This window comes from Takifugu rubripes, chromosome 21, assembly GCF_901000725.2.
Source record: "Takifugu rubripes chromosome 21, fTakRub1.2, whole genome shotgun sequence".
Lineage (NCBI taxonomy): Eukaryota > Metazoa > Chordata > Actinopteri > Tetraodontiformes > Tetraodontidae > Takifugu > Takifugu rubripes.
Window position 1 is genome coordinate 8,101,097 of NC_042305.1, and position 22,835 is coordinate 8,123,931.

At 43.1% G+C, this 22,835-nt stretch overlaps 1 protein-coding gene across 2 annotated transcripts; it reads right to left on the minus strand.

Annotated features, from left to right (window-relative positions):
• Nucleotides 1-16,566: 16,566 nt before the first annotated feature.
• atad1a (ATPase family AAA domain containing 1a) lies at nt 16,567-22,805 on the minus strand. 2 transcript variants are annotated; one of them, XM_003974699.3, is made up of 10 exons: nt 22,721-22,805; nt 21,927-22,137; nt 21,678-21,776; nt 21,452-21,572; nt 21,103-21,303; nt 20,334-20,440; nt 19,945-20,034; nt 19,732-19,782; nt 19,149-19,321; nt 16,567-18,361 (listed from the first exon to the last, which is right to left on the minus strand). In XM_003974699.3, exons 2-10 carry the CDS (start codon nt 22,098-22,100, stop codon nt 18,232-18,234), a joined length of 1,146 nt encoding a protein of 381 aa, XP_003974748.1. In that variant the 5' UTR covers nt 22,101-22,137; nt 22,721-22,805; the 3' UTR covers nt 16,567-18,231. The 2 variants fall into 2 exon arrangements, with proteins under 2 accessions (XP_003974748.1, XP_029685853.1); XM_029829993.1 differs by lacking the exon at nt 16,567-18,361 and having other exon boundaries at nt 19,183-19,522.
• Nucleotides 22,806-22,835: the final 30 nt, after the last annotated feature.

A 22,835-nucleotide genomic window follows, 5' to 3' on the forward strand; every position in this document is an offset into this window, starting at 1 on the left:
CTGTCCTGTGTTTCTGTCTGTCTGTAGATGGAACAGATAGATGGATCCTTTGTCGCTGAGCACTTTGCAGTGTTCCTGAGAAAACAGCCCATCTCTGCAGTCTCACATCTGGTCACTTGAAAATTACAATGAGGAGGCAGTTGGGTGTCATTAGAATGATTTTTGAGCGTGCACAGATGTCAGCTGCCTGCCCTGATGTTGCCTCAGATGCTGTAACTCACATTTACACCCCCCCCCCCCACACACACACACACACACACCCCCGCCACACTGCTTCACACATTGACATGAAATAATGAAGCTGAAAAGCATCAATACTTCAAAAGGGTTTAACAAGCTCGGGGAATTAGGATGGTTTAAGTAAGTATGTAATTTACAGAGTATATAGGAGACTTTCGCTGAGGCGTTTCTGCAGATGTGTGGCTGTGGTAGAATCAGCTGAGCAGCTTCAAATGTCATTTATCATGTTCCTTCAACAGCAACATCCTGTGTTTAAAATGCATTTTGTTACCAGTTCCTGTTGGGTCCCGGAATGAGGGAAAAAAGGACTCTTATCCCGGAACTTATACTTAACTTTGACATTCACATTATTCCTTTATTTAGCAGTGTTATTTCTTGAAGTTCCAGGCGGCCGCTTGTTGTATCAGCTGTAGCTTATACGGGCCAGGTATGTGAATAAATCAGGTCTCGTGATTTTAATTTAGTAATAAAAATCTTTTTGATAGCAATCCAAACTCTGGCAGTTTAAAAAGTTTGTCAGGAATGTATTTTTCTAAGCATTAAGACACTGAAAAGGATATTATCACATTAATGGAAGGTGTTACAAATGATGTTCTCTTATTATTAAACTCATTCAGCCAGCGTCCAGTGCTGGAGGGGAGGAATCACACGATTATGACAGCATAAAAAGACTAATGACACCTCTCTGCTCAACACCCGCGCTTTTCACACTTTCCTGCTGCAAGAATCAGAAGTAACACCGTTTTTTCCTCAGTGGATTGTGCATGAGAAAGTTGCTCTTTCTCATGTTCGGCAGCTCCGGACGGAGAGCTTTTGAAAAACAAGGGAGATAAAATGGAAATGAGTGAATCCAAGAACAAGGCAGAAACTGCAGAGCCTTTTCCGTGAGATAAAAAGCTAACAAGTAAATAAATTACCATACCTAGCATGAAGAGTTCCGAAGAAGTTCGAGAAATATTTATAAAGTTATTTACCTCCTTTAAAATTCATATCACAGTCCAGTGAATGCCGCTTTGGCTCTGGAGTTTTACCACTTGTGAATCAATTTCTGCACTTTCTTCACGCCTGTAATCAAATTTTGAAGCTGGAAGCCAAAGCCGTATTTTGCATTTCACAGTACTGGCAGAGTTGTTGTAAATACCCTCGCAGATGAACGCTGAGCCCGACAAGTCTGCATAACAAACAGCACAGACATGAAAAATGCTGTGAGCTTTGTGATTCCTCTAAAAATACAAGCCATATTACGCAATCTCTCATGGCTGGAGCACTTCCTGTTAACGGTGCGGCGTGTGAGAGGTCGCCTTACTTGAATGCTTTTCGGTGTCATAATCCACGTCTGCTGTAGGTGAGATCTTGCCACCGAGGAAGTGTGTGACATGTGCTTTTAGGAGGTTTTTCTATAAGCCTTGACAAGCTGCCACAGTTCTCCCTTTAGGATGCCTCCTTCACACTGTTGGGGGGGGTTATTATCTCTGCAGGGGCTTACAGACTTCAGGTAGATCTGAAAGTGACAACAGCTTCTGCAGCTCCATAGAGTTCTATGTATTATTCCATCACAGAATCCTTTATTTTAACACGTGATGCTCTGTGGGGCAGGATTCCTCCAATAATTATTTATCCTTCTTAAACACATCTTTTTAAAACAACACCTTGCCTTTGCTTTGAAAAACCTCCCAGCATTCCACACCCTCGCTGCCATTGCTGCCGTCTGCCAGAAAGCAGAGAGCAACGATCAGGCCATTTGCCATCAGCCCTCTTAAAACTGTGAGGATCCATGTTGGGAGACGACATGGAATCATGGTTAGACTGACTGCGGTCCAGTTTGGAGTCAATGTGCATTTGGATTGCATTCCTAATGTGTAAATCACGTCTTGTTGTTCAACGCTGCCGTCACGCTGCTCTGCAATTGCGCGTCTGCCCCGGTTACCATGGCAACCGGTTCAGACACTGTAGGCTCTCAAGAGAACCAAATCCGATTTGGCAATTTTTGCAAGAAAAAGTGATTAACAGTCCACCGTTCCACTGGCCTGTTACAGTCACACATTATTATTCATTTCTTTTCAAATTTTGGAGGCTCATCTTCCCACAACTGACACGTGGGCCTGAAACGCTCACTGCGGTGCTTAACTTCCCACTTCATGCAGCTCATTTTGGGTCAAACTCATATCTGCACTCAGCTTCTCAAGTGTGACAGTCTTTCATCCACGCATCACTATTTTATGACCATGGCTGTGCTGAATAACGATCCTACAGGAGATTCAACACGAGACGCTCTCACAGGACCGACATTACAACACGTTACTGTGTTGCTTTTTACTGTGTTGCTGCTGAATTTCCTGCTCAACACTTGTCAGTTGAGTTTCAGGAGATTCTCTGCCTCAGCCGCTTCGGCTCTCTTCCCTGCATCCTTAATGCTGACACTAATTCACAATTACTGGTTCAGCCAGGCTCTCCTGCAAAGCGACATATAATCGGCGCCGCAAAACTTGCAAAGACTCACTTGCCAGACTCACTGTGCTTTCCCCCGTGTTCCTGGTCACTCAAAGCAGGATCTTCTTTCCACTCGGTCCCCAATAAGATGACGGTGCTGGGCGAGGTGGCGCTAATGACTGTTGGATAGATTTTCTGTCACCTGTCTCGCCCTCATCGCTGCTGGACGCTTCAAGCTCTCGGCTGTCTGAGTCAGAGGCGGATCAGATTTCATCCCCTTAAATAGAAATATTAATTCTTGAGACCATATCGTCCGCTTCAGAAATTCAATTTGTATTCAGAGTTCATAACTGCTTCAGAATTTTTACATCTACCCTCAGGCTTAAGTGCTGTAATGACTTGATTCTTTGGGGATAAATCTGATTACATGTCACGTTTATTTATGTGGCGCAAAAATATTTGAAGCATGAAAATATTAATCATCTTTAATGACAGTGATGGAATTCAGGGCTTGACTTGGTGGAGATATGGCGGCGCTCACCTTCCTCTGCCCCTCCCACTTCATGAAGGGAAACCACCAAAAATATTGACAAAGCAACCAAAAGGTCATACATGCGCTTGCAGTGTCATCATTAATTCAACATGTCATCATTAAATCATGTATGCGGTCATAGTAAATCAATCTGCTTGCGTACTGCTGCTTTTACCAGCTACAGCTACGTCGTAGCATCAAAAGGTTGATGTCAGCATCCTTCTGCTCATAATTCAGCTGCATTTTGGCAGTTTTATGTTTAGAGTCACGTTTCATGTTGTCTCCAATTACCTTAGTCTCTGCCTTCTGCTTATATCAGGCCATCCTTTTGTTCCTCTTGTCTAGTCCGATCTGGTTCCTTCTAATTCCAACCTCTATACCGTATCCAAAAAAACTGTTTCCTGATGTCCTTAATGTGTTGTGATGCTTCCGTTGATATTTGCTGTTTAAATGCCTCTCATCTCTTTTCCATCCACCCAACATCAGTGGTGTGCAGAGCAGCGTGGGAGAGACAACAACTCTCTGCACACAAGAGCCGTGATTGTCGAAGCGTCCCACAAAAACAGTCCAGCAAAAGTGGGGTCAACACAAGAGTTGAACTGGTGAAACTGGTCTGTTACTCAAAATCATGGAACATTGAACAATGACAACCTCCAGCTCAAACTCTAGTTAGATCGTCTACTTTTAGATCTGCCCCACAGCGCCACGGGTCATGTGATCAATCACCAGATCCCCTGTGAACTAATCAGTGCGATGCAGATGAAATAAAGTAGTGAGAAAAGCGCATAGATTATTTCCATCTTTCATCAGGCTCAGCTAAGTGTTTACACTGCAAATGAAATGAGGCAGGCGGGATATGTACAATTAACAGCTGGTTATTCCCCAAAGGTGAGCCCTAAACACACTCTGGAAGTGACTGCTCACTGCTCACTAACCCTTCCCTTCAATGAAGCTAAAATGTAGCAGAGCCCCCGGAACAGATTAAAACTGGTAACAGAGTGCAGCTGCACCCTCCCGAGCCAGCGTAAAGCAGTGTCTCAGAGGCATGCGAGTGTTGCTGCTCCCTGCCTTTGCAGTATTCTCATTATTTATAATTAAAACGTAGTAAAAGAGTGTTTCTGGGAGGACATGCTGGGAGGGGGCTGCAGGGGTGAAATAATAGCCAGTGGCTCTAACATAAGCTATTACAGATACAGACGCCTCCATTTAAATGAAGGTTTTCCCTTTTTCTTGCTTTTAAACCATCATTTTACTGTCTCACTCATGGGGCCGGTAGACATATGCACCCACGGTGGCGGTGGTGGTGCTGATGTGTGTAATAAACGTAGATAAAGGGGAGGGAATCTTACTTGTGTCCTTTTCTCACGGCTGCAGTAATTTAAACCTCTCCTGCTGTAAAAAGGAGCAGAGATATGAAATCAAGCGCGGTGATGAGTCATTATTCTGCTGCAGATACAGGATAATGACCTAGGGAGATTTTTTTTTAAATGGTGGGAATTATTGAGGAAGGGTAAATTAATATATGACAGATTAAAAAACAAAACTGTGGGTATACAAGCACCTGATTGGGCAAGTATTATAAAGCCGTTCATGGAAACAGATGAGAGGGGCTATTTTCAGGTGTAAACAGAGACTTAGTGCTCTGTTGTCTTGATCCTGCAAAAAGAGGCCTCGGTGCCAGGACTGAACAAGCTGTTCACTTTAAATACTTAGAGGCTGATCCAGACACCAGTTTATCGATGCTTCCAGCACAACAAACAGGATATAATTCCATATTCATCGCATTATAAATCAGAGGGCAACATTTTGCTTCTGGTGTTGACTGCTGCTTTAAAGTTCCTCCACCTTAATATTAAATATTGTTGAATGGGGCAGAATTCATTTGCATTTTGATTAATTTCATATTGCTGAAATGGAATTCGGAGCTCTCATGGACTCCTCATGGGAAAAGGGGCTTTTGTCTAAAAGGTCGGTGCTACATTGATACGACCCCCCGCCCATCCTGCTCTCCGGGGGGAGTTTTTGGGGGGTTTATCTGGGCTGCCAGACCCGCTCTCCTTAACGTACAAACAGGAGCGTTCACGCTCACTGTGTAATTACTGTCAGGGCAGCCTCTGCACTCCAAGTGGGCTTCAGCCACATCCTCCATATAGATTCACGCTCCTCAGATTGTTTTCAGAACAATGGGAAGCTGACTGATTTAGTCTGCCAGGTCCTAGATAGAAATTACTGAATGACCTGGAATAACATTTATTTAACAGCTGCTGTTTTCCAACTGCTGTTGTCAGCAAGCTCCAAGCTTCATTTTTCACCCTTGTTTATGTCAATGCCACGTGTCTGTTTAGGGTTATTGATAAAAGCAGGCCAACAGTGTGGCCAATTACCAAGAGAGGAATAGTGTAAAATATCCCGAAAGGTTTAAAATCAATTCAGTTTCAGATCAACATGGTCTGAAAGACTCTTTAGAAAGGGAACTTTGTACTCTGACGGCATCAGTCAATCAAATTATGCTGAAATTTTGACCCCTTTTCCCAAGGAAACCCTTTGCAAACCTCATGGAATTCTATAAACTATCGACCATCTACACCAGCGTGATTCAGTTCCATCCTTCTGTTGGCCAGAGTCTCGGAAACACACCACTGACCGTCTTTGACACGGAATTGAATTTGTCTATAATCTCAAATGTAAGGAGAGCACCCCGAGTAAACATTTCCTGCAAATGAAAATCAGAAAAAGCCAAGGTTGTAAAGGTTTGACTGCAGCGGCAGAGGAGATGCAGCACGCATCTCCTTCATATCTCTCAGATTTACATATTTACCTAGAAAAAATATGATCTAACCTGATCTATTACCGCCATAACAGTGGAAAATATGCATATTTTTTCTGCCAGCCAACAGTGTGGTGGGCAAAGGTGAACCTTCATCCTCTCAATGCTCATTTGTGAGAGGCTCGTACCGACTGCACAAACAAAATCCACTGTTCATTTAAAAGGCTTATTTTGGCTATTTGTCTATTTCCAGGATTTAGGACACCCATTGACAAAGCAGGATGTAGACACAATTTAGGGCTTTCTCAAATACATGTAGACTTTCTGCTGTAAGTAAAGCTGAGCCTCAGGGCAGCAAATTTTTACAGTTTTGCCCCCAAATTTCAAGTTTTGAGGTTTGGATGAGATATTTTTGATTAGATATAATCTTCCAACAACCAGTTAGGCAAGACTCCAGTGCAGAATTAATTACAGTCAATTTGGGAAGTTCCGCTTTGTGCCTTGAATCAGACAGGTATAAACGTCCAAAAACGGCAGACAGAATCAGGTCAACAATCCAGGCGGTAAGACCCAGTGTGTAATCCAAAACACCGGAAGAAAACACAAGGAGTGTACTGGATTCTTGCAGGAAAGCCAGATTGGGCCGGGAGGGAGAGAGAAGAGGGTTTAACAAACGTGGGTGGGAAGGGGGACAATGAGACGCAGGTGTGGACACATGAGGGTAATTAGGGTGGACGGGACAAAACTCTGACGTCAAAGATCAACACAGATGCCGACAAAGATCAACTCATGTCTCTGAAGTTGGGCGGGCAAGTCATCGTTCATGTGAGGTTTTTTAGGCTGTAAGTTCATTCCTAAGTTATATTGTTGGTTGTCATAGTAACACAACACACAGGGTACAGCGATATTATAAATAGCTGCTGTCGACAAGAGTGAAGGACAGATTTGTCACGAAAGAAAGGCTCAATACTGCCAGCCTTCTCTTTTTCTGAGGCTAGAAAAATGAGCCAAACCGAAGGCCAAAGTTTCTGCAGAGGAATTCATGAATGAATAAACCCTCAGCTGTGTACATCAGCCACACATGACATGACAGACTTTAACTATTTATAACATAACCATATAGCGACAATGCTGACACTGACTTTCGAATCAAACTCACTTCTCCCTGTGGGTTTCTGTCGATTTCACATTTTTGTGTGTCCACTGTTTGATTTTCACAGTCGTTCATCCTGTTTAACTTTGTGTTCACATCGTATCTGTTTAAATATCCCATGGCTGAGTCGGAGCTTTTCCTTTGGAGTAACTGTAAATAAAGCAGTGTTTAAGGCTCTCTGTGACATGTTGTAAATCATTGCAGACTCTATTTGCATTTCAGTGAAGGCACCTTCTGTTTAAAAGTGTTTTGAACCCTTTTTTAAAGGTCCAATTCTGTGCTTTGTGCAACCATAAACCAAAGGAAAATGACTGCTTAAGTGAGGTGGAGCTGGTCTTATTGAAATGGCATCTGATCTGATATGAAACGGGTCATCTTTGATTTTGGAATTTAAAACAGCTGGAGCTGAGCGACATCCTGATGGTGCATCTACGGTGACAGCAGCCGGCTGGTTGCTGCATCAGACGTGGTTGCGAACTGGCGGAATGATGGGATAAACAAAGAGGGTACCAGGAAGATGGAGGAAAGCGATTTTGTTAATAAGATTGAGCTGTGCCGCCGCTGGCTTTTTAATCTGCATCAGAACGTCTGACGGGTCAATGGCTGCCCACGCTGAGTCACAGAGGTGGAAATAAGTCAGCAGACTCCCAGGACACGAATATCACACAAAACTTCAAAAAAGCCTGAGTACTACCCACAACTCACTCACAGGCTCCTTCGTCCTCCTGCGGGATGTGATGTATCTGCAAGAGGCGGGAATGCGGTTTGATTTGTGCAATTCCTGTTTTTCCAGGGGGGGTGAGCCCACCTTTGTTAAACACCCTCATCTTTCCCTTATTAGTCCACTACCTGACATGTTTGGGAAGGTCAACATTTATCACACAGCTAAGAAACTGATACATTTAAGAACATTTAAAAAAAAAATCACTGCAAGAGTTAAAACCTTTAAAGGTTTGCTAATGTTTTCCAACACATTCCGCTACTTATCAACTCATTTCATAATTACTTCTACAACTCATTTGCATTAGCTAATTATTAAGTAATAATTACATTGGCATATCTGTCTGAAGGTGTTTCCACGAGAAACAACGTCACAGTGCAGATTCCTGCAGCTAACTGAGGATCTTTATGAATAAAGAAATATGAATAGAGGGTCATGCTTGCATGAAAATGTAATTGGGGCTTTGATGTCTGTAAAAAGATGTTGTGTTGCGCATCACTCAGGAATCTGTAAGCCAGTTGATTCCTGTTTTCACTGCTGTCAGCAGAAGTGACAGTGCTGAGCATTGCCAGACAAACCAGCCTCTATGATTTATGACTGTGAAGTTTTTGCCAGGACCAAAATGCAATACAGTTGAAGAGAACAAATTAGAAGTACAAAAGAGCTCTCAGAGAGCACAGACCTCTGCCAAGCAGCTCATTTCCCCACATATTGGGACTTACCCGTAGTAAAGTATATAGAGGCAGTAGTAATATAAGGCTATAAGGTTAATATAGTACATTGCTTCATATTCAAAGACCCTTGGCCTTCATTTTTGAAAGCTCAAAGGTCCCTCTGGAATCATCTGTTCCTTGGGCCATTTTCAGCCTTTCCTGCAATTTTCATTAAAATCCGTTCTGGTCTGGTTATTTTGCTAACTGTCAAACACAAACCACAGCTGACGTGTAACCTTGGCGGAGGTAAATATTTCTAGTATCATTTGCAAATAAAGGCTACTGCAGCTGTTTCATATCTGAGAGGCCAAATCTTTAGGACAGGAAAGGCCGTGGCAAAAAGAATAGACTAGAATAGAATCCAACTTTTTTTTTGTCATTGCACATGTCCCAAGTACAGAGCAACGGAATACAGTTTCAAAGGATTCAAATAACAAAAAGGTTTCAGTTGTATAACTGAGAGCAGTGTGCCAGTGCTGCCCCCTACAGGTTCGGAGGTCTAGAAATTTCATCCAGGAATCATGAGCTTCTCTTCCCATGAGGGTGATATTTTATAAAATATGTGATAAATTCCTTTGATGTGCTGAAGTCTACACTATACATCAGACATATACAACATGAATTAAGTAAAATGAGTGAGTAGTTCAGCAGCATCATAAATTAAAATCCACTCATCTTTCACAAATGATTTTATATAAACAACTGCGAAAATAGTGCAATCAGTTCACCTTTTAATAGTAGATGTTGGTAGCTCGGTCTGTTGGGGTCCGGGCTGAGAGCTTTGTTCAAGCCCCCTCTGGGAAGGCATTCTGGTAATAGGGAAAGGTACCAGAACGCCTTCAGAGCACTGTCGAGGTACCCTTAAGCAAGTCACCAAACCCCGAAATGCTCACAAATGCTCTTGGATGAACTGGTGACTCATGCCACCGCCCATATGTGCACCCTCCCCGTGACCCCGAAAGGGGTAAAGCAGTCAAGGAGACGAGATTGTAGATGTTAGGGATGGTGGACGTCACAAACAGCTCCCATTGATACCTGACGTGCGCTCTGTCTGCCCCTCCTTGTGTTTGATCTGGCTGTTGCCATTACATAAAGCATTTCCAGCAAAGCGAAAATGTTTTCAATCAGTCCCACCGGCTTTATTTTCTGTTTTGTCGCAAGTGCAGGGTCTGTTGAAGCGTGTGAAGGCAATTCAAAGCAATCAAACTTCGAGGTTCCAGTCGGAGCGAAAAACATTAAATGAGAGAAGAACAGGTCATAAGAACAGAGCAACAAAAGACCTGAATCTGGTGAAAGAAAATGCCTTCAAATCGTTGTATGATAACAACTACTGCTGAAGAAGATGTCTTTTCATGACCCATTACCTTCTATATGCCTCTGTTGTATGTTAGCTCTCTTTAATTTGCATTAATTTATCAAATTATGTCCAACTGATAAATATATCCTGCTATTAAAGCTCAGAATGATGTAATTATCTGTATCTTGTAGCTTATTTTTGGTCGAATTAACCAATTGACACTGAAACAACATGGATCATAATAATTAGGAAACAAAGCATCCTCTGTTGAGGTGAGACACATCACCCATGACATAGGTGGAAATTCCTGGAATTGTGGGTAGATTTCTGAGTCAATTTTAGGGCTATAGTACAACACTGAGCTGCCATTGCAGATGGGATTTCTTTCTTTTTGCTTTTTAAGATTCAGATCTTTGAGCGTGTCAGATGATTAATTCAGTTCAAATCAGTCTTTATCCAAGACTTTTGGTCCACAGTGGGGGAAAGAAAAAGACAAAGACAGGGGAAAAAAAAGATGGCAAACACAAAACCATGCACAAGTCACACACTTCCATACCGGCAGCAGCGCCACTGGTACCACAGATCAGAGGAGAACCCGGCTGAGCTCTGACAGGAGAGGACCAGGTCATCGATGTCATCAAGTTAAAAGGTTTTTCATGATTAACCATATCAAAGGCTTCAGTGACATTTTGGAATGGTGCCCTTTATATAAATCCAAATCTCCTTCAGAGCTAAGATGCCCCATCTGTAACCCATGGACACGTGTCAGTCATATTTTATTTGGAATAGCACCACTGGCTGGTGCCACTGAACAGCTTCTGGCTGCGATAACGGCATCTCGGTTTATTCATTTGCTTCCTGTGTGGAGCCTTCAGGGGGAATGAGTCATTCCCTGCTGCTCCCGTGTCTCAGAAATGAACTACATGGCCTCCCGGTGCATGATTAATTAGCCGTCATTATCCCATCTCCGCTCCCCTCAGCAGCTTCTTTGCTTTTTGTCCTCGCCTGTATTGCCACAGCTACCTGAACGCCACCAGCTGCCTTTTGACATGTCTCTAGATGGAGCATCGGACTGACGGCGCTGCTGGCGGACTGTTGGCGGCTGTCTATGGTGCCCCCCCCCCCCCCCTTCGATCTTTCATTTCAATTCCACAAGAAGAAAAGGGAAGCACGGAAGGAAGGATACTGTATATGTTCAATGGGTGACAGCAGGGGTGTCATTAGACCTATTTAGAAAAGCATTAGCCAGAATTTTAAAAAGAGTAGCTTGTTCACATTTTGGGTCAGAATCATATCTACAACTAGCAGATTACAGGAATTGTTAATCGCTGAAGCAACCGGGAGGGAAAGGAAAGGACTTTCAGGTTTCATTTATCTGTTCCAGTCATGTTGTGCTAGCTTGGTTTCACTGGTGAATCACTTTATTTGTGCCTGGTCTCGTCTTATTCTTAATTTGAAATTAGCAGAATGAGAGCAGAAAGGGTTTAGTGTGTATGTAGGAATAAAAATGGCACTGTTGTAGCTGGTCTGGCAATGCTTGCCAGAACTGTAATGAAACAGGAGATTAAAGAGATTTTTGATCAAATTAAAAGGTGGAGTAATTATTTTATCTTCTGCATATGCGGCGGATTGGAATACAAAGCAGATGACTGATTCATGGAAAATATTTTATGACGGTTTTGGCGAATATGAACGGGACAGAGTTGTGATTATGATGTTTCCTTTTTAAGCTGTTATGCTGATGTCATTTTATTGGTGTTGACGACTACCCAGTAACGAGGTCAGAGACGCTCTCATACTTTCTGGAGGATCTTTTCGAATAGAAAAGTTTTCCTGTGGAAACAACTCCCTTTGGTTCACCTCTATAGCGGTCCAGATGGGCTGGTTCACCTCTTTACATCAGGTAAGACAGAAACACACCTTCAGATGAGCTTTGTCCTGCTGCTGCTGTGCTGGAGACACGTCTTCCACATCTGGTCAGGCGCGAGACGAAGCAGGTGGGAAAGATGAATGGTGAGCAAAGATGGATCGCTCTGCACCCAACGGAAGTATGCAACTTGTCTTTCACTTTTCAGATTAGTGGCAGCTCAGTTCACTAAAATCACAGGATTGGAGACCTGCTGCCGCCGTGCTGGGTCGGAGCTGTCAGTCATCTCCTATTTATGGCGACGCCCCGGTTTGTGATGTCACAGCTGCTATTTACCATCTGTAGAAAGCTCCATTTAGTATGTTGTGTTGGCAAATCCACTTGAGGCTTCCAATCTTTAATAAAACAGAAGTGTCTCAAAGGCACAAATTCAATTTTGGCTTAAGTCCCTGAACAGAAACACTGAAGCTCTAAACTTAAAGCTCTCACTGCGGTGACTAATATTTGTAATTAGGCCTCTTTCCCCCACACAAACAAGCCTGACCAAATGGTTGGAAAACAGGCTTCTTTATATTCAGAAATTTTAAAGACCGGGAGCTTTTGAAAAGCTAGTTAGCTTCATGTGGCTAATGATACAGGAAGCATGTGAAAGATTCATCCTGTTTGACCCCCTATTCAGTCTCCGATCAGCTCTTATGTGCATAATGGTCGATTCTGAATGTTTGAAGTGTAATTAGCAACATTCAGTGTTGGCGACAGATTAATATGCTTATCAAATCTAAAGATGAGACATTTGTGAATACACGGACACACAAGTGCATCGGTGGAGCCGACAAATCTGGAATGACATCTAGAAAAGCGCCTCCTTGTCTCAAATGGCATCGACTGTGATTTAAAACATTGTTTTCAAGTTCTGCAAACTAACAGCTCCACTTCTTTTTTCGTATCAGCCTGGTGTTGGCTATAATTATTTACATTCTTCTTTTTTAATTTCAGACTTAACTGTCTTTTTACTGTCATCAATGACTGAAATCACCGCCGAGCGTATTTGTTTTTCCCTTTTCACGCTGCCTCATTGCCGCCATCAATCTTTAGCATTTTCAGCCAAACTGAAAGGTTGGTGAAAAGACTTATGTCCCCCACTGCAGAGCTTCAAGCCTTAACAGCTGGCTTCCACTCAGATTGCCTTCACAATTTTGATGCATGAGGTGCTGCGACCGTGTATTTGTGCTGTACTGGCTAATTGGTTCTGTTTAGATTGAAATCGAATATGTTCCCTGAACACTTTTGTCTTCAAAAGTGAAGAAGATGGCCGAGACTGAACTGCTTCTGCTTTATGACAGCATAGCGGTTTAGCCTCTGGCTCCACCTGAGCTGCTGGGGCTTCCAGTCTTGGGAACATAAAGCAGATATCTGCAGTTTTCTTCTCTGCAGGTAGGTTTCAAACAGACAGCTCTAGCCACGGGGAGGGGGGGCCCTGCTGCGACTTTGCTGCCTCATTATGTATAATTATGCCTGAGAGCCTCTATAAACATGACGCTTACTGATAGAATTATAATGACATCAATAAAAATTCCATAATCACATGCATACGTGGGGAATGTAAAGCCACCAGTGTTAATGATGATCAGGGAATGTGTTGAGGTATTAGAAAGCAGGCTGCTCACAAATGAGGGCAAAAGCCAAACTAAAATGCAGCTTCCTGTTAATGCGATTGAGGCTGCGGCAGCTGCAGGGCGCAGGTTCAAATCTGAAGTTTTTGAAAATCGTTTAAAAGCTTTTATTGCAGCATATATCATCGCCTCCCCTTTAAATCTGTAGCTCCTGTGTCTCGTAAAGACATGAATACACAAAGATGAGCTGATTTACAGAGACATTTTAATGTGATGACTACATGAGCAACTTCCTCCTGCTGCAACTGTCCATCCTGGGGTGATTCAGGCTTTTCTGGCTTCACTCACTTTTTTTTTTCCCCTACAGCAGCACTCACATAAATAACACAAGCATCATCAAAGTGTTCCCTTTAGAGCCCTCAGCGCCTGCAGAGTTCATTCAGGGAGGTTTAATATAGGTCAGAAACTCACTCGATGACATTCAGAGTCCCCCAACCCACCGGGGCTGCTGCACAGACCCCCACAGCTGGATGAAACTCTACACGGGGGTGGGAAACAGACATGATTGTATGACCAGTATGACCATGTTTTACAGCACATGCACACAGCTGTGACTGGAGATGGAAGAACTCCATGCGTGTTTCTGTCTTCAGGGACATTCTGCTCGTCCACAGCTGCTGTTGACGGTCCAGAGAGTCCAGCCAACGTCGTCAGGACATCCTGGTCCGCATCATCGTTGGAGAGTTCAGCGATGATCATCAACATGAATGAAGGAGCGGATCAGCCTACTGGGAGCCCAACATGCAGCAGGAGGAGGAGGAGAGCCGGCACAAAAAGATGGACTGAACTAAAGACAAGAAATGGAAGAATCAAAGCCCATCTGGAGAGTCAGCATGGACGCTCCTGGACTGGGGAAGAACAGAAGACGAGACAGAGAGTGGGGGGATGAAGGGAACAAACCCTCCAGCTGCAGGTTAACTGACTCCTCTCATCATTTCACAGCACTGACCCGAGCTAGAGTTCATATCTAAAGTCAGCACATGTGGACTTCTGTCCAGATCCGAATGCTAAGATAGCAGAAGATCTAAAGATTGAGGTGAATCCTGATGACCTATAATTTACAATAAGGGCAAAAATAGAGATGGATTAAATGAAGGTTAAATTGCGGACGAAGGTTAAATTTACAGAGCCAAAAACACGTAGGAAAACCAGAAAAGTGACACACTGAAGAGGATGAAGAAAAGTGAGGAGAAAGAAACGTTCTCTGCCCAAACACCAACATCTTCCACCTCCTCACGTCCTCGAGTGTAAGAGTTAAAGGAACAGATTTCAAACCGAAATCCAAAAAGATACTTTTCCTTTTCTTATTTCTAGAATTTCAGCATCAACATGAAAGAGAAGAAAACATCAAGAGAAAGCAATGAGGGGGGAAAAAATCCCTTGTTATCATGTTATTAAACCATTTATTGACCAAATATTTAACTGCCGTCATCTGATTGTTAGGAGGTCACTAGATAATTCTGCAGAAATTGTGAGGGTGTGCCTCACCCTCTGGCCGGTCCCTGCCCTCCGACGTTTGCCTGTTGCCCCCCACCAAGGCAATTGAGTGCATTTTGTGCAGCGCCATGTTGTGCAGAGCCTGCAGAATGTCTGCTCGCAGCCCCTCCCCTGGTGAATGTATGCCAGAGCTACGGGCAGTCAAACCTGGGGTTAAAGTCCAGCCAGGTTCTGGGAAAAATTGGTGTCTCCACACCAAACCTCCCTAGAGGAGGCACACCCAATTAAAAGCTTTACATATTATCACTAAATATGTCTCTGATTTGCTTTTATTCTCAGCTTTGATTTGGGGTCCTTTATGATTCAGTACAAGGATTTGATAAAACCATCAGCTAAGTGCACGTAGACTTTAAAAGTGCAACAATATATTTGCTTTGGTTCTTTTATTTATGCTGTTTATAAGATTAAAATGCAGCACTTCAGACAGAATAAATGACATATCTGGCCAGCCAACCGCCTTCCTGTTTTCATTATAAATATACCTCATAAATATAAAGCTATAGAATACCTTGATTGTAATTCTACCTTACTCTGATGGAAAGGGTTTATTCTGGAAACTCCGACCCACACGAGGAGCTAACTGATTTCCATCTTTAAACTTCAGTTCCTGAATTCTGAGTGTTTGAAATGCAGACTTTCAACTTTTCAATTTGCGCATCTGCCCATGCGATAAAAAGACTAAATCAGTAAACCAAGCGTTCTCTGGCCAAACAGCTGGAGGCCCATTTTCCACTGTGGCACCGCTGAGCTCCTGATTATGCTTCCACAATAAGGCTTGTGTTTTTTTAAAAAAATGATCCTAGGTGTGAAACCCTGAACATGGGCAACAGCCAGGGCACCCTGCTGAGAAATGTTGCAGCGATAACAACTGCCACTGGTTTTTCTGAGCTCGCTCGATCATGTCTGATAGCTCAGAGGCTTTCAGCGGACAGTGACAGAGCAGAGAAGGGCCATTATGGCCTCTCTGCACCACTTCTTTCTGATGGATAAAAGCCTGAGCCAATCAGAGAGGCGCCAAGAGCGGCTGTACAGTCAGGCCACGGCCAGGGAGAAGCGAATCTGTCTGTGCCCGAGCTTTTGTCTCAGCGGGAGGCCTTTGACATCTCCCACCGCCTGTGCCTCAGTTTTCTCTGTGTTTACCGACTGTGAGCCGTCCTCGAGTCGAAAAGGATTAGAATACAGACACAAATAGCTCGTCAATAAATTCATGAATAACTGATCAATGATCAGAAGTGCTCCTCTCATTGGAGGCAGATATTCAAATATAGCCTCACCATCTGCCCTCATGCAGGCCTCCGCTAAGCTTTTGTATCGATCTGGTGCCACATGAGGCACTGCCACAACACACCTGTATATCCCATAATACTGCCTCTATTGAATTAAGGAATGCAAGACTTTCACTCTCAAACAAGTTGTCCTCGTCTGAGCTTTTGGTGGAAGCTGTTAAATAAACGGTGGTTGCACTGTTGGCCGGTTTTATTGGCTCGTTCATCCTTCAGAGGCTGCAGGAGATCTCTCAGCGTCCACAGGAAGGTGGATTCTGTGGATTCAACCCAAGGATCGACCGCTTAGCCTGTCTTCTGTTGATTTGGGATTACGTTACTAAGTTACTTACTTACGTTACGAGACTAATAAAAAGGAAAATGTGCAAGCAATGAAAACTGGCGGGACTCTAGTTTGATTAAAAGAAGAAACATTTTTGTTGTAAAAAAAAAAGAAGATAAATATTTACTTTTTTATCATGTATTAAATACACATGAGGTTTAAATACAGCATCATATCAACACACTGTTAACAACCGGGTTAAAATGACTGAAAACGACACGCTGGTGCGACACCACGACGAACAAACTGATATCATATTCAGAATTTGGGACTGAACCACAGGTGCACAGTCGCTGGTTTACATGGCAACGTTTCGACCTTTCACAGTCACCCGAGGGGCGCTAATGAAAAGCAGCAAGCGCCAGAGGATCAGAGAGCCTCGCTCGCCTTCCAGACCGATGATGCCACAGTGCCACCAAGTGTTGGTGGCCGAACGACAGATTAGTGGCCCCCGATCTGTGGAGGCGAGCGAGAAAAGGTCTGCAAACAGAATCACGGCCACACGCTGCGACTTTGTTGGGTTTGTTGCACATAGTGAAGGTGGAACACGGAGTTACGGCTTCAGACTGACAGGGATTCAAAACAAGACAAGTGAGCATAAAAGAGGACTGACAGGGACCCCCGATGTGCAGCGACAGACGCAGCTGTCACTCCCTGATTGATGCCCAGAGAACATGAAAGCTCGGAAGTAAAAAAAAAACAACAAAAAAAACAAAACAATGCTGAAGTAGAAGCTTTGAAAAGTTTGACGAGTAACAGCTTAAAAAAAGTTTTTCATATGAAATGGAGAGAACCATCAGCACCAAGCTTCCAAAGTCAATTTTCCATCAGAAATATGAACATGCAGGCTGTAAAACGCAGAGGTACAACCGTGTGTGTAGAGCTGCTCCAGCTTCAGGACATTAGGGGGTCTGTGATGAGCTACTGGATGGATTTCGGCACATTCACGTCTTGATTAAAGGCAAACAAATATTTACAGATGTACTAAATGTGTGATCATACACTCTTACCAGCAGTGATCACGTTGACTACAACAGACCAGGCTTGTTACAGGGAGAGTTCACCAAACAATGAAACGTCACTCGCTATCTCATCAGGGGTTGGCAACGTGAAGGATGAGTTTGGGGAGTTTTTTTCGTTTTGGGGGAAGAAAAAGTCCCATCGGTGGTGCATAGCAGAGGCATTTTGGATTTAATTCTGTTCTGCTGTTTGGTCTTCGGTCACATCTGACTTCTGCTGTATTGGATTTAGCTGCAAGGCTGCAAACATGTTCTGAGGAGTCAGAAATAGCAGCGAGAAGAGGACGAGTGAACTTTCAATATGGGTGGAAATCATCCCTTTAAATGTGAATATTTACAACGTGCGCTCCGTGGGAGCTGTAATTAATTACATGATCAACTATCTCCGAATCTTTGTCTGCGAAAAAAAGGGAACTGAACTAAATAAATGAGATAAAGAATAAACCCTCCGGCGTTAAAAAAATAAATCTCGAATGCTTAATCCAATCCCTTTGATCAGGATTTTAGACGATATAAACTGGAGTCGTAGTTTGTGGTATTTCCGTGGTAATTGAACACAAATCCCTACTCTTGAGGAATACGTGTTAATCTCTTTCTATTGTAACCTCTCAGGTCTGTGTTTAGCTGGAGAGACATCACATGTCGACGGGGCAGAACCGGACGTGTGCGAAAGGATCGAGGTCACAAGAGCTGCAGGAACATGTTAAGTGCTGCAGGTTAGTCCAGAGCGACCTCAGGGACGACGGGCAGCATGAAAGCCGAGGCCTTCTTCGACTCCTTCATCTTGTCTAGTCCGAAGAGAAGGTCCAGCTGAGTGATCGGCCGCAACCGCTCCTCCTCCACAGCTCTGGTAGCAGAGGGTCAGAGGTCAGCAATAAGACCAGCATCATTATTTCATGTCATATCATGTTTCTATGTTCATTGGTGAGAACCCACAGTTCATTAATTCTAGCATTCTGTTCATTTTAGAAATAGAATTAGGATTTGCGTGTTTGACGTCACGGTCGAACAGATGTTTCATCACCATCGTTTCACAACTGAGCCTTTAATGGCCTCTTATGGTACTTTTGCTTGGTTTCGAGAAACAAATCCCTAATCACACTTGTAGTTACTTTGTCCTGTTAACATAAGTGCTGCCACACGGACTGAAGAGTGCACGTCTTCAAGTGCTGCCTTAAATCAATGCAAAAATGAGGTTGTGTGAAATGTGTCTTTAGAAGGCTGCAGGAAAAGTTTAGAACACTTTCAGCAACAAGAGCCCTTCTCTTCCACAGGGGACACAACAGTCGCTTAGCAACAGCTAAATCCTGGGAAAGTGAGATGAGAAATTGCAGCTCTTATATAAAATATAAGCTGTCAACAAGATGCCGTCCAGCTGAATGACATTATGGAGGAGCTCATTGCCGATTGTGCGCGTTAGAAATGATTGACTGCTGTTTCAAAAGCAGAAACGCCTTAAAAAGGGAGATCTAATGAGCTGAAATCATTCATATATCGGGCAAAATAAGACTGTTATCTGCTTTCCTACACTATTGTAGCCTCGGACGGAGGGCAGGTGTAAGAGTGAAGAAACGAGGTGCTCTGTGGATGCGTTGCCCTATAAAATCTTGTGGGTGTTTGGCTGTGAGTCATACATTTCCTCCTCCAAGCCACCTTGGAGCTGCTGAGCGATCTGCCTCATCTGTTCCTTGCGGACGAAGTCTCGGACACGATACATGGCGGCATCGCGGCAGAGCTCCCGGAGGTCGCTGCCAGAGTAACCCTTGGTCTTCTCTGCGATCTCCTTCAGATTAATGGCATTGCTCATCTAAAGGAGGGGAAAACACGCACAGACTATAATCTGCAAATCATAGTCCGTGTTTAATTATTGATTCATTCCTCTCTGGAGACATTAGGGCAGCATTTGCTTTCATTTGTGTGGAACAGAGAAGAAGCTTTCTTGTAGATTCAGAGGGAAAAGGTGAGAGATAACCAACAGAACATCTTTACCTGATGTTACTCTCTGTGGCTGATGTAAATACAGTCACACTTTATTAGTCACTTCAGCAAAGCAAATAATCCCAAGCAGGCCTGTAATCCTGCTTAAATGAAGCAAAACAAAAATATGCTTCCCTATGTTTCAGTCTAAACGCCCCATTAAGCTGCTGCTGGTGTTCGATTAAACAGGATTTGACAGTGAATATGAGGGCGTAAATGATCCTCAACGGCTTTTCTTACATTCTCTCCAGCTAAAATCAGCCTCAGGATGTCCTGTCGCTGTCTGGTGTTCTGCAAAAACAAAGAGGGAGTGTAAGATCATTATTTCCTTTTTTAGCACAACAGTCATAAGACAGTGAGACAGGGGTTCAGTGTGTTTCCTTTTACTTCTCATGCACCTACAATTAATATTTGACTAAAAATGGATCAACTCGAGCTTGTGTATTAACTTACTGGCAGGCCAACGTGAAACATCGCTGGCATCCTTCGCAGGATGGCTGGGTCCAGGTCCTGAGGACGGTTAGTTGCTCCCATCACCATCACCTACAATTTGAAGCATCACAACGGAACATAGTGATCAACCGGCTGGTCATTACTGATCAGCAAGCTGCGTGATTACTGTTAATATTCATTTATCGGTGCTGGCAAATAGGAAAACACGTGTCAAACCACCTTTCTCTCAGCACCATGCTCACAAACAGAAGACTTTAACTGCTTTGCATCACACCTCCTACTAATATCTCACCCAAATTCTCTCCCACTCGCAGGATTTTTTAATTATTCTCTATAATCTCTCCCACTCTGAGGGCGGTAACAGAACTGGTGCAGGGATGTGCTTTAACCTGGGTAGTGGTGGAGGTATCCAGTCCATCCCAAAGGCTCATGAACTGGGCCTTCATCATGGCCGTGGCCTCGTGGTCCTGACTGGAGCGGTTTCTTAAAAAGGACTCTGCAGTAAAACCGCAGATGGAGATAGCATTAAAGGAAACCCCATGAGATAAAACTGAAATAACAGCAAACCCACTGTGGGCAATATCACGGGGATGAAACAGGATTAGAGCGATTTGCTTGTTTATTAGGCTGATATTACTGGTTTAATAAAGAATAAATGGATTATAGCCAGACAACTTGTTTATTTTGCCCCAAAGGACTTTTATGATGAAGAGAAGCATCTGGAGCTGCAGCAGCAGCTGCAAACACGCAGATCTCACAGCCACTTTTAAGAGGTCAAACTGAAATCAGAACCCAGAAAGCTTTTAGTGAGATGTCTACAACAATTAGCAACTGTGCTACCTCAGCATATTAAGTTTGATGCCGCTTTTTGATGATAGGTTGGTAAATGTGCATTGGCCTCATCCAATACATAAATAGACATGTTAAAGAGTTGCAAATATTTATGATTTATTTTCCATTAGATGCTTACCCTACTTGTAAAGTTAGAAGTTATTAGTATGTAACTACTGCAAAATATCCCTACAAAATAACAGAAAATAACATTAAAATTTGAATTTAAGGAATAGTTCAGATACTCCCTATATAAAACTGTAGAGGACATGTTACAATATCAGCACCAACATTTTAGCTAGGTTGAAAGGCCAGACAAAAACGTACCAATCTCATCAATAAAAATAATGCAGGGCTGGAGTTTGACAGCCAGTGAGAAGACGGCGGCGGTCAGCTTCTGTGACTCCCCGTACCACATGTCTGTCAGCGTCGAGGCCTGAAGGTTGATGAATTTGCAGCCCGAGGCTTTAGCTGTTGCCTTGGCAATCATAGTCTTCCCACAGCCGGGAGGACCGAACAATAGAACACCTGCAAGAATCACCAGATGTGTCGCACTCTACCACATTTTACCCAAACTACTTCCCTGTTTGTGATATTCTCAATATTAGCTAGATAACTGTATTGACTTTAAACGAACAAATCTGTGTGTTTTGTATTCTAATCTGTAACAGGGTACCTTTAGGGGGTTGAAAGAGTTTTGATCCAGATAAAAGGTGCCTTTTCTGGATGGGCAGGATGACTGTGTCTTGTAGTTCATTGATAACCTCATCCAGACCTGCGATATCTCTCCATGTCACCTACAGGAAAGGAAAGGAAATACAAACAGATGGATGTTCATTATTCATTATCGATGTTGTCACTCAATGATCCCAATTCTACAGGCCAAAGACTAAAACTGTTGCCTTCATAGTTTGTGGATCCACAAGATGAGATGCGATATTCATTTCGTATTCAGTTAGTTTGACCCCCTCGACACCGATTCTCTTCATCAGCTGCTCTGCCTGAACACACAAAGACACAGAATATTAACTAAATGGACAAACTATATATTTCCTTTTAATTCTTAATCATGACTTTTCTGACTAAACTAGATAGCCAGATCCGCTTTTAAGTCCAATAATACAGTCCCAAACATGCTTTGTTCCAAGTACCCTTTTCTTGGCCTGGTTCTTCTGTTTGGTGGTGGGGTCCATAGCTTCGACGACCCATTTAATGCTGTAGTAGGTGGCTGCTCCAAATATAGTCAAGCGTAGCAGCATTCCCACCACTTCATTCCTGGTCAGGGGCCGTATCAGGGCATCTCTAGGAAGATCTTTAAACAGCATATTTCACACCTTCTATCAATCCATTGGCTAGACGATACTGTGGGCAAACATAAGAGAAAAACTGTAATTGTAATTGCTGACAGTTTTTCCAGTTACACAGGTCATCAGAGACAAACGTCACAGTTAAAATTGCATTTTATTTTCTATTCTCCGTTCTATAAACAGTGAATCGTTGCCATTGCAGAAGTGCTCTACATAACCGATCACATCAGTCAATGACAGATAAAATCAATATTGATGCACGAACTTTAGTAGTGAATAGTAATAACCGAAGTTGTCATTTTAAAATGGGACGCATTATATGATCTTTTGCGGTACACCCCAATGCTGTCGTAATAGCTATCTTCTTCTGGGGACTGTAATGCGAGAAACAGGTCTAACATAACGTTACGCAACATTTATTTAACGTCTATAGTGTAAATATTCATTGTTCAAAGTCAACCGCCGGTTAGCATCTGAGGCGAAGCTAATACCAGAGCAGCAGCAATAGTAAACACAAAACTGTCGTTTAAATTATAAAATATTTTATACTATAAACCCCGGTGGTTTTCCCATAGTCAGTATGTCGGCTCATATCGACTTCACCACTGAAAGATACATAATAAAACAATTAATCTTACTTATAAGTGGTAAATCCCTATGCAGATGCTAAAACACCGCAGGTGCACCGCACTCAGTCACTCGGGTAGAAACAAACGAATTCAATACGGGATTTGTTGTTCCGCCCAACCAGTG